This window comes from Pyxicephalus adspersus, chromosome 4 (assembly GCF_032062135.1).
Source record: "Pyxicephalus adspersus chromosome 4, UCB_Pads_2.0, whole genome shotgun sequence".
NCBI classification, from domain to species: domain Eukaryota; kingdom Metazoa; phylum Chordata; class Amphibia; order Anura; family Pyxicephalidae; genus Pyxicephalus; species Pyxicephalus adspersus.
The window spans coordinates 130451542-130464438 of record NC_092861.1 but is presented as its reverse complement, the minus strand read 5'-3'; the positions used below and the strand labels follow the sequence as shown (position 1 = coordinate 130464438).

Here is a 12897-nt window from a genome sequence, read left to right as displayed (position 1 = left end):
ATGCATTCCGTAGCACTATTCCTACCTTTTTTTTTTTTTTAACACCTCTTCCTCAAAACCTTATTCTAGCTTTGCAGATGATTATAGGGCTGTCTCCTGATACAGGACCTGGTTAAAATGGGCCCCATAAAAGGCTGAGTTTCTACTTCACAGAAAAAAAAATAGGTGCAGTAACTTGGGGGTGGTTAAGATTCTTGTGGGCCACATTCATATGATCCAAGTAAGTATACATCTGGTGAATGAGGAGGGGGTGTAGTTTAAGTTGGGGGTCACAGAGCAAAAAGCACTGTTATCCTTTTAAGGTCAACACAGTTTTGCCACAGGAAGTTGCCTTAAGCTAATACAACCCAAAATGTAGAATAGCGGGGAGCATATGGGACTTTTTACACAGCTTTTTTTCCTCATAACATATTCTCTTCAAAATGAGTGTGTTTTGCGCAATAAAGACTGTATATCCACACATACACAAAAATGCACTTGTTGGAAAATATTTGATCTCTGCAGAACTGATCTTACATGTCATTTAATAACAGTGGATTTGGATGAGGGTACCTGGTATCCACTTTGTCTTTGGGCTGTATTTACAAATTTTTCGCCCATTAACTTTGCTGTCAGATCAATCACAGCCATTCAATCCCTATTCAATGCTTTTTTAAAGCTAAGGCTTTCTGCCACCTAGTGGCCAATGATCAAAGGAGCACAGCAGTCACAAAAGGAAATTCTATATCTTCTAACGAATAAGCTGCAGAATTCGGCCAAATTGATGGGAATATTTTATAAGTACACCCCTTTGAGTTAAAAATATTTTTGCTTTCATTGTGTAAAGATTCACTTTATTTAAAAGGCAAATGAGCGTTTTATTTATTCTGTTCATGCCTGCATAATTGAAGTAAAACTTTACTCAGTTGTGATTTTGTCTCCTTGATGTTTAGAGACCAGAAGATACCAAGACATACCTGTATTGGTCTCTAAGACTTTGCTGTCACAGCCAAATAGCAAGGCCCCTTAAGAAACAAAGCTAGAGCAATGTGATGCCCCTTCCTTTTGCATATGTGTTGTAGTCTGTAAGTCAGTAATAGCAATGGGCCAATAGGGTCGTGTAGGTGTTGGTTTAGTGGCAAGCTTCATTGGAACGGTCCAACAATTTAATATGTAGTAAAAATTCACTAATCAAAGAATAATGATTAAGGATATGTGTATATATATATGTGTGTGTGTGTATATATATATATATATATAATATGGGTTTTGCTTGCATATAATTTGATGGCTAAAGTCAGCAAGGCTTTATCTCATTTATTAGGTAAATTAGACCTTGTTCAATATTCACTCAGTGAACATGCTGAACTAGTTTAGTATATAAACCTTTTGGAACAATGTGATAAAAAAACATTTTATCTAAAAATTTATTGAATGGGACTCCTCTACTCAGTGAACACACATATGATGCAAACATACAAATGAGTGGAGATACTTGGTATCCGTTTAAACACAACATAGGGCTCTATTTAAAACATGTAACCTGACATTCCCTTGTGGGAACTGCTGTCATTGAAACACACAGACCTGGAAGATTGCCACAAGGGAATGTTTGGAGGAATGTCTGATTCCTTGTTTTATAAACAGAGCCCAAAGTCCCATGTTTTACGTTTCCAAAATGTGAATTATATTGTGTTTGTGTGTTTTGCTAAAATACATTTTTGTATATTTTACCAAAAATCAGGTATTTATCATGTCATGATATATATCTTGTCTTTGGGGTTTGAAGACATTCTGTGGCCTAAAATGCAGCCACAAAGGTGGTGAGGTGTATACGTACATGACACATACAATCTTGTCTCTTCCTTATTAAGAGTCTGGTGTTCTCTTTGTGTAATGGTATTGTTCCAATATCAAAAAGTGCTAAGGCTTAGGTATACATGTTAGACTTTTGTCATTGGAAGGGATCTTTCACAGTCCTTTCCAACGGCAAATAATTGAAAGATGCATAAACCAACAATGTACATACAGCGCCATTCTGCTCTATGAAGAGGGGAGGGTGGACAAGCGAGTGGCACCCCGCTGCTCTCTCTCCCCTTCACTTCTTTTACGATCAATCGCTGTACATAGGCCAGATTCTCGCTCAATACCAGCCCTGAGGCGATTATCGGGTTAGACTCATCTGACGTGTGTACGTAGCCTAGGTGTCTACCAACACTAAAATCCTGTGCTGGATTACTGAGCGGCCATCTGCATTTTACAATCCTAGTTTGCTCTGTAAAAACTTACCTGGCTCAGGTAAGACCTCAGTTAGGGTTAAGAAATAGATCTCCAAATGCATTCACTGGTCACTTGTAGACACCATACAGACACTGTAAAGACTACCTGCTAAAGTTCTAATTGAGCATCTGAATAGGGTAGAGAGATGACTGAATGGCTTTGAATGTGGTGTGATTGTTGATGACCTTCGGGCTGGTCTAAAATGCTGGGAATTTCACCCACAACCATCTCTAAGGTTTATAGAGGATGATTCAAAAAAGAGGGAAATATCCAATAAGTGGCAAATCTCTGGAAAAACATCTTTTGTTAATGGCTCTTGTTAATGAGGCCAAAGGAGAATGCAAAAGAGCTTCTTAGAACACACAGAGCTGCCCCTAATGAAACGTTGTAATACATTTAAGTCGCAGTAGAAAAAGAGGAAAAAACTTTGAGCAGGTAGATCCTTGCAATCCTTATGCACAGCCTTCTCTTCAGCAAGGAGAACCAGCACAGAAGTGGCATTGCCAAATCTCATTTCAAGTGTCATGAGACTAGATAAAGGAGAAAAGGTATAATATGTCACATATAGAAACTGGTCTGTTTACAGCTGGTTCATCCTAGCAGTCTGTTAAAGATGGGGTCCAGAAAAATTGTTTTTTTTTCTCCTGTGGTTTATGGAATGTTTTATAGACACAGCATTCAATGACACTCCTGATAACCAGCAGAATTTAAACATGTTACACCACAGTGAAAGAGCAGTAAGACTGAAAAGTTTGGTGGATCTGTGTGAAAAGGGTGTATTAATCTACAGAATAGAAGTATGATTGTATTGTTTCTAATAACATCGAGCGATGCAGAATGTTTTATTGTCTTACTTTTTGGAATATTGAATTATTATTATTATGATTATTTATAATAATAAACAGGATTTATATAGCGCCAACATATTATGCAGCGCTGTGCATTAAATAGGGACAGACAAGTTGAGAGGACCCTACCCCGAAGAGCTTACAATCTAGGTATTCATATGGGAAACCAAAATGTATGATCTGTGTTTATTTTCATGTGTACATGACACTTGTGCTTATCTGTATTACATTGTCCAGCAGATGTTATTTGGTTTCTAGTTGCAGTACTCTTTTCTTGTCTCCGTAAAATCCCACCCACACAAAATTGGTAATTACAGGTATTGAGTCATATTAGTTCAATTTATAATGTCCCACAAAACTCCTGTCCCCAGGTGAACATAAGATTATTTATTTCAAAGGACTCATAACTGCATTTGTAAATTCTCAGCAACTTTCCTATCAGCTCTCCATTCTTTAACCACTTAACCTTTATGACCACCATTGTAACTCACTTGTGAGCCCACTGCTAGCTGAAGAACATGGTAAACAATGGATGAGGTGTGGTGTGTGTCCTGGGTTCTGTTGTTTTCTTATGGGAATGAAATTATTTTGTGATGCAATTCTTGCTTGTAGTGAATAGGGGAGTAGCAAGTGTGGGAAAATCTGTGTCATCCCTGGGGTGCGGTACATTTAAACGACACGCAGAGATCAGCTGCCTGACTGCCTGGACTGACTCGTTCTTGTGTTGTCATTGTACTGTTACACAAAAGACCAGTACATGTATATTGATACAGAGTCACATGGGACCAGGGATGAGTTTGAAGGAATGTTGTCACTAAATACCTTATCCTTTATTATTGGGAGGTGTTACCCATTACTACTACTACACTACACACTATTTATATAGTGCTGACATATTACACAGAGCTGCACAAGGTCCATAGAAATGTCAGTAGCTGTCCTTCAAAGGAGCTCACAATCTAATGTCCCTACCATAAATATGTCTTTAATACAGTCTAAGGTCAATTTTGAGGAAGCCAATTTACCTAACTGCATGTTTTTAGAATGTGGGAGAAACCCGGAGTACCCAAAGAAAACCCACGTTAACACGGGGTGAAACTGCAAACTCCATCCATGCACATAGTATGCTGGCCGAGATTTGAACCTGGGACCCAGTGCTGCAAATGTTATTTTCAAATAAAATAAAAATTTTGTTTAATTGCAACCTTTCCACATGATAACAAGCAAGAGTCTTTATTCTAGTGTTTCTTACATTTTCTGGAAATTGAACTGTGTATTAAATACAGGTATTTGAATTGAGAGCCATGTATTTATTATCTTTGCCACAATTCTTCAAAATTCTGAATATAGCTGTACAGGTACAACGTGTAATTTGCCCGGCCTAACCTGAGAAAACTGGGGAGCTGCTGTGTGAATATAACCTTCTCCATTACTGCATGCAGGGGTCCTCCACAGATTTTCTGTTCTCATGGTCATCCCTTTTAATCCTTTTTAAAATTTTGATGGTTAATTATCTGCACATGTTGATGAACAATACGGTACCTGCTACTGACTTTTTGTTAGCCAAACAAAATTAATTGACTTTGATGTTTTCCCTCCATCAACCTGCTTTCGATCTATCCAATAAGAACATCTAAGCAGACAATAAAAGGGTTTTCACTGGGCAGCCAAATAGGTGTTATTTAAATCTGACAACTTGGGGCATTAGTGCCCTTTTTAACAAGTGGAAACCAAGATCACTGGATCAGAACCAGGAAGTACTAAGTGTTGAGACTTTTCATTCTAATGACTTACAGGAACCTCATTGAATCTGTAGCACCACCAATATAGAAAGCAGCCATCACACATTGTATAGAGTACAGATACAGGTAGTCCCCGGGTTATGGACATCTGGCATACGGACGACTCCTAGATACAAACGGGGCACCCCTGCTCGTTCGTGTGGACAGAGGCTTGACAGGGGGGAGGCGGTGGTTTGCATGACTTGCAGAAGAAATCTTTTGCTAAACACATCTGAGGTTGTGGGTGATCTTAAAAGTGGATCTGTAGTATCTTGTAACTCTTTAATAACCAAGACAAACTCTAATAAATGTCTAGGCTTCATAAAGTTTTTTTTTTTTTGCTTTGTTTGTGATTAACTCACAGTGAGGATTTTATACAGTAACTGACACCACACTGTCTAATAATATGTTGAGACAAACATCTGTCCTAATTGCAGTTAATAAAATAATGTACCTGTTTCGACTTGCATACAAATTCAACCTAAGAACAAACCTACAGTCCCTATCTCATATATAACCCAGGGACTAACTGTATTGTGCTGTTATACACTTTTTTTTGTACATCTTAAACTTTTAGTTCGTATTTAGCCTTCTGTTGTGTATTTGTTTATTTATTTTTTAATATTCTGTTGCAGATCCTCCTCCAGTATGTGGATAACATTCACCATGTCCTTCCCGTTGACAAGCATTTTGTTCAGTTACTGAACTTTAAAGTATGATGCAGAAGAGAACCCGGTATGTTGAGTCACAATGAATATACGGACATACAAACTCTTGTTTGCTTCATGTGATCATTTCTTCATCTGTGTGATTGCGGAAGAACTCTGGGCCTGATTATTTTCCAAAGCTGCTCATTGTGTAATAAACTTTTTCCACTGGGTAATTATAGAGGGTGACCAAATTACCCTAATGAACTTTGTGTGTAGATCAAATTGAGATATCCTACAGCTTCCTGGTTCATGCAGTGCACCACTACTTTTTCATAATTCTATTGGTATGCTATCCAGGAAATATAGGATATGTATGTCTAAGACAGTATTACCATGAAGTTTAAGAATCCAATAACATCCATGCATTAAATTTTTCAAGCTCCATGTGCATTGCCATTCATTGTGAATAGGACCTTACACAACACTGAGAAGTGTATCACAGTACAGTATACACGCTGTGCATTGTGTGCCTGCATTCATAATGAATGGAGTGTCATAATACAACACACTAACACACTTCAAAGGGTTGTAAAAGCACCAAAGGTAAACCAATGTCTTAGTCCAAACATATTCTTGATTAAGTTGTCAGAGCAGGTTTTGATTATATAACCAAAGACTTTAGAGCTGTAGAGAGAGAAAAATTATGAATTTAGCTGAAAATTAGCAATATTAAAGTTGCATAAAAGATAGATGCACATAGGGCTTTTTCAGGCTTGCATTTTAGGTTATTTGTTCTCAAGATAAAGTATTAGAAGATATACCGTACATACTTATAAAATTCTCAAACGCAATAGTTATAGTATAGTACTGAAATAGAAAGGTAATAAGATAATAGTATAGAATAGTACTGAAATAGAAAGATAAGCTTTTTTTTCACTTGTACACCAAATTAAGTAGTATATCTAGAATACCTTCTGGACTTCCCACTTGATACTGGAAATGGAAAAACACTTCTTTCTAATACACACAACTCTTTCAAATAGGATCAACTGATCATCAATTTATTAAAAGTCTAATAGAATCCCCTGAGGGAGCCTTTTGGTGAAACGCGTCGGGCTCAGAGACTGCGGTACCATTTTACAGTCACGTAATAAGATACTGTATCATTCATACTATAACTAACGATTGCATTTGACAATGTTATAAATGTATATGTATATAATGTATATCTTCAAGTTTAATATTGTTAATGATACCAGGGCTGGCCTAAATCTAAACTAGGAAAGAGGACTTTCCCTTTATCTCTTTCCCTTCAACCTAATAATTTCCAATGCCCCTGCTAATTTTTAACTGTGGCCCTTTAACTTTTTAGTTTGAATTTGGCAATGCTGCCCACCCTGATCCCTGATCCATACCCCCCCCCCCCCCCCCATCCTCCAGTCATTGGGAGTGTTATTTGAACCCCCAGCAATTGGTATCAGTGGTCCGTTTCCCAATCACACATGATTGAAGTGTGGAAGTGCATTGTGAATGTATCATGCACTCCTTTCTGCATCTAGCTGCCTGACAGAAGTGTTTACTTCAGTGTGGGGTGCTCATGTTCTCGTTCACTCGCACATGTGTGGTGTTTTAAGCATTAGAGCATTGGATTCATTTTGAATGGGTTGCCAACTAATTAAAGACTGGACCTACATCACCTACAGCGGGTGCATTGGCCCCCACTATAACTTGTGGAAAGGGGTGCAATTCTAAATGACCACAGCACTCTTGTGGTAAGAACTCAATTTTACTGCATGTTAGCAGAATACATAGATATTATAAGGTTCTTATATTAAATCTGCCTATTACTGCTTTGCTTTCCAAATAATTTATAAATCTCCCCTAAACACATACCTTTCCTGAGTGTTCCTCTGAGCAGACATCTAAGGCCATTTTCTTCATTCGCTTGTAATTCTTTCCTGTTCCCAGCACAGCCACCTGTGTGTGCACATCATATTGTTCCAGCTGACAGCAAGTAAGTGAGGATTAACCCCTGAGGCGTTTCTCTACCTGTCTCACCTTGTTTTGCTGAGTAATAGAAGATAAATGTGCTGACTGCAGCTGATGTCATGATTGATCATTACAGGTCTCGTGTCTGGACAGCGTGACATGATGTCTAACAAACTTGTTGTCAAGGTAAGAACTGATTATTACGCAAATCACCAGGTACCATTTAAAAATCCTTTTGCTGAAAGAGCATTTCATTTGCCAGCAAAGAATTATAGATCTTGAAATGAAAAAACAAGTTCTTTTTATAAACATTATTCAGCAATCAAGGAAAAGCTGTGCATGTGGTTACTGCTATGAACTCCAGACTGCAGACAAGAAATATGGACAAACTATAGTCAACCCTCTCTTACAATCCGCAATATTGCAGAAGCAATATTTTAAATCTCGTGCAAAACAATGAGAAATGTGTATATGAAATGTATATAAATCTCTAGGGTAAATATTTGACATGGATTCGTTCATCTTTGATGTTCTTGAGTTTAAAATGGATTTTAAATAGTGGAATGAAGAAATTAAAATCATCCATCTCCAATGCATATGGGTTTTTAATTTTGGCACAATGGGCATTTTGAGCGAATTAATCATACTTTGTTACTACTATATATTGGACTAATGAGCATCGTCTTTGAACAAGCAGCTTTATAGGCATATTTTACATTATTGTGTAAAACAGACTGACTTTTGAGTAGATTGCAGTACCATTTATCCAGACCTATTCCCCAACACATAAGTTTAGTATGAGCAATGTACATGTCCTGCAGTGCACCACATATAGTTCTAGATAATAAAAAGGTGCAGGTCCATTTTTTCATTTGTTGTAATGTACTAGTAGCCTAATCAATGGACTGTCTTAATATCACCCATTGCATGAAAATACAGGTCTGCTTTGCTGACAGTCTCCCATCTCCACCCACCTCCAGAAAAAAAGTTGCCAAAATATAATATATATATTTAAAAAACCTTTAATATGAGTGCTAATGGGGTCATTGTGCCTCCCTGCTCCCACCCAGGAAAGCATGGTGTTTACATCTTCTGCAAACTGCAGAAGCCTTAAGGTGCGTACACCAATTTTTATCGTTCAAAACGAACGACGAACGATCGATTGGGCAAAAAATCGTTCGTAAAAAAGTAACCAACGACGCCGACGAACGAGGAAAGTTGCTGGAAACGAACGACCGGACCGGCGGATCGGATTGGACGACGATCGTTGAACATCGTTCGTGTGTACGGTCGTTCGTTGATCGTCCATGTTCAGAGCATGCGTAATGAACGAACGTTCGTTCACTTTCCTGTCGTGCACATAGTTCCTCTATTGCTCAAACGATCGTATCTATTGTGTGTACAATATCTACGAACGATCGTGTCGTTATCTCTATGTGCAGGATCGGTGCTATACGATCGTTCGCAGATATCGTGCAGGATCGTTCGTCGTTCGTTTTCCAACGATAATAATTGGAAGTGTGTACGTAGCTTTATCTGGCTCAATAGTCTGAAGTTCATCTTTAACACAATGAATGATAAAGTACTTGTTCCACTTCAGCATCAAACCAGAACAACTGCCAGACTGCTAGCGCTTCCATAACGAAGTAATGACAGGTTTTAATGAATAATGCCCTAGGTCACTAATGAACATAAGACAATTTACATAGATGGGTGTAATGGTAATCCCTGTCTATGCAATTTAAAGGCTGACTACAACAGACAATCACTGGATTTTATTACATTTGCACTTTATGCGAAAATCTGTCTACCTTTGCTGAAAACACCAAAAAACTGTTGCAAAGTCAAAGCTGTCCAGTAAAAGGAAGAGTTACAAAAGTTAATGTACAATTACAGTAATATTTACTCTCCATTGGCCTGCTTTTTTTCTCTCTCATTTTACAACATTTTTTTATTTCAATATTTTTATTGATTTTTAAACTTAGGAATAACAAAAACAAGAAAAATTATTTTTTCGTACGAATAAACCATACAACAAGACATAAGTCCAAAGTAGCTTAAGCGATTTTGCACCAATTTTGGACTACCATTCCTTTTTTCTTCATTTGCTACTACTACAACAGCACAGGGATAGCTGGCAATTATAAGAAGATAAGAAATTTCCCGGAGACCATCTGCTTGGATGTTCTTTGTATGTCTGTCCTAATTTCTGTACACCCACTGCTTGATCCCTCATTCCTCATCCATGTAGAGGTTGATAGAATGCAGTTGATTAACTGAACAAGTTGATAATTTTCACCAAAAGCAATTGTGTGAATATTTGCTTTAAATCTTAGGCTGCGTGAAAAGCATTTTAATATTATTGGGAGTGGTCAAGATTTGCTTTTTACATGATTGGATAAATTTAGTGAATATTTATATTTTATTGTAAAGATTGTCATCATTAGTAAATTAGCGTTAATGTCCTAACCATCGCCATTGGGCTATCCTCACGCTGTATAAGCTTCTGGTGTAGGGTCCGGGGTCTAGTATGCTTCCTGTCCATACTAAAGATGGCAAAGCCTCCTACATGACCAACCCCAAAAGGTAAATATGCGCTGTTCTTTACATGAACTATAGCAAACACTTGATTTCTGTTAGGAAAGTAAACCCCGGCTTGTTGTATTTTCCACTGTATGGATTGGGCTGGTCACGTTGGATGGCCTTTGGGACTTGCAAATGAAGTCTTTTCCCAATAAATACAGCAGACGGTCGGTCCACAGTTCTGGCTTCTTCCCTATTGTGCCATAAACTTTTATTTAAACCATGTAATCCATAGCACATAATTCTAAAATCTCATTGTAACTCCGAGGGCTACCAGGGTTGAGCTTCAGTTAGCACCAGCAACAGGTGGCATTTTACACCTGGCTAAAATGCATTTCAGTGAAGGCTGACCTACATTTTATTGAGTTATGTTAAATATATAAAAACTAGCGCCGCAAAATGGAGAGGGGAATTATAATTGTGAATCCTTTGGTCTTAGTGGCTAGAAAAGTATTCTAAAGCAGATCATGGTATTATAGATATAGAGTTTATACATTTGCTCTGCACAACTTCCAACTGCTGAAATTATTTACCATTTTAATTTATAAATACAATTATTCATTGGGCAGGGTCCTCTCCTCCTACTGTATCACTGTCTGTATCTGTCTGTCATTTGCAACCCCTATGTACAGTGCTGTTTATTAATAATAATAAAAAAATATTAATGATAATAATAATAATAATGATAATAATGATGGTCTGCAGAGCATGTATCCTTTAGGAAAGAAAAAAATGAGTTTGTGTAGTACACAAGCTAAAAAGATTTTGTCCACTAGATGGCGATGTTTATCCATACTTGTTCCCCTATTATAAAATGTAAAAAGTTCCTGGACTCCTTGGAAAAAAAAAAGCTGACACAATAGAACTGCATTATTTTATAAAGAGAAACTAGTATGCTATTGTCAGCTAAAAAGAAGAAAAATCCTCACTGTATATATTACATGATCGGAAGGGTTTGGGTTTTTACATTCTGCTCCTTTACAGAGTGCCAAAAAAGGAGAAATTATACTCTATATAATGCACATTTGGTTATAGAACCTGAAAAACTGTTTTACCTTCTAAAGGATTAGTAATTTTTTGCAGCTTGTTTTGAGATTCACTTTTATGCCACAGTGCACATCCGTGCAGGTGAGACACTTCTTTCCTGTTTTTTCTTTAGTTTCCTGCCCCATGTGATGATGCTGATATATTGTGAAGCAAGCAGAATTATGATTCAGGAGCTGCAATGGTAAACGGCTTAAACAGGGCCTGATTTTCGAATAGTAATAACAATGGACCATTCCTGCGCAACCTATGATGGCACAGTATTTGTAGTCTTTATCAGGGGTGCATGTGATAGGATATATCTCAACAAGGATTTCCATGGCAGTGAGTGAATGATACGTGCTGTAGATTTAAAAATATTGAAAAAGACTTTTGAAATTACATTGAAATTTAAAATTGATATAAACCCAATCACTAAGTGTTCAATAGAAATAAGGAATCTGCAAGCAAATCATTCCCACTTTGTAAGCAGCACCAAGAAAATACATAACAGACGTAAACAGCCCTAAAAGGTTTACCCATGGATGGCAACAAATGATTTCCCAGGGACCCGTTCCAGAAGCACTCTTGTTTCTGCGTTCATTGTAGCAAATATTATTTGTTTTATCTGTTTCAAGTATACATCAGGCCAGGCTTTTACTTGTTCTTATTTCAATTGTAAAACGTAAAAAAACTAAATAAATTATGGTAAAATAATATGCAGATCATTTTTTTAGGTTGCTGCTTCTTATAAAGAATGAAGAACAGTTCTAGGGACAAGTTTTAAAGACTATCTCTGGGCAAAAATTAACCACCGTTCCTCCTCCCCACCACATTTCTTTTTAGTGCCTGTATTCAGTTAGTGTGTGTGTATCTATAGTGAGCTGTGGATGGGGCAGAATTTACCTCCCCCATGTCCCACTACTAACAATTATCACCAGGGCAGGAAGGATAGGGAATCTCCTGAAACTGAATGCAACAGACAATAAAAATGTCAGACAATCTTTCTCTTTCCAAATTTTAGGGATCCCGTTATTCCATCATGACCATTATTCTCATTCACCTGTTTAAATCTTTTACATTTGCTATGTCTGACATTCTATTTTTCAATGAATCTACAGTCAAGATTAACAAGCAGTAAAACTTTAAAACAAGCCACCACTGATCTTTGTGTCCACTGGCACTGTAAAGCATTTCTCATATTATATATATATATATATATATATATATAGTGTGAGTATATATGTATGTATGTATGTTAGTGCATAAGTTGGTAAAGATCTCCAGTTTAGCCTCCCCCCTTCCTTCTAGACTGATTTAAATTGCTGGGAGGGCAGTCTTGGGTGACTTTAGCCCTTTTCTTGCTTTAAGAAATATTTTTTACATGTTGCATGCTGCTACAAAGGTCAGTGAAGGCTTGTTTCAAAGCTGATTTATTGCTATTAAGGAGTTTGTAATACTTAAATGTCTATAGCTAGGAACGTGCTCACTTTAAAACCTGCCCAGAAAATTAGGGATGGTGAGTAGCTTGTATGTACCATGCTGTAGATTAGAAAGTCCAACAACATCTGAAGTTTCGCAGTGAGGATGTCATCCTAATACATCTCTATACATACTGTACCTGTCAATCACTGACCGGGAATGATCATGTTCTTATCAACTTTTTAAACTTCTGATAAGCCAACACTTCTTCTAGGCCTTACTAAGGCTATGTGCACACATCAGATAATCCTTGTCCGATACAAACGACCGACAAAAATCTGA

The 12897-nt window shown here is 37.4% G+C and overlaps 1 protein-coding gene across 1 annotated transcript in view; it reads left to right on the top strand.

The window, feature by feature from the left end:
• SLX4IP (SLX4 interacting protein) overlaps window positions 1-12897 on the top strand; it is a 90755-nt gene that overhangs the window by 7331 nt on the left and 70527 nt on the right. The window contains exons 2-3 of the mRNA XM_072409623.1: window positions 5524-5623; window positions 7664-7713. Coding sequence (XP_072265724.1) covers window positions 7687-7713 — 27 coding nt within the window. The 5' untranslated portion in view covers window positions 5524-5623; window positions 7664-7686. The remainder of the gene's footprint in view (window positions 1-5523; window positions 5624-7663; window positions 7714-12897) is intronic.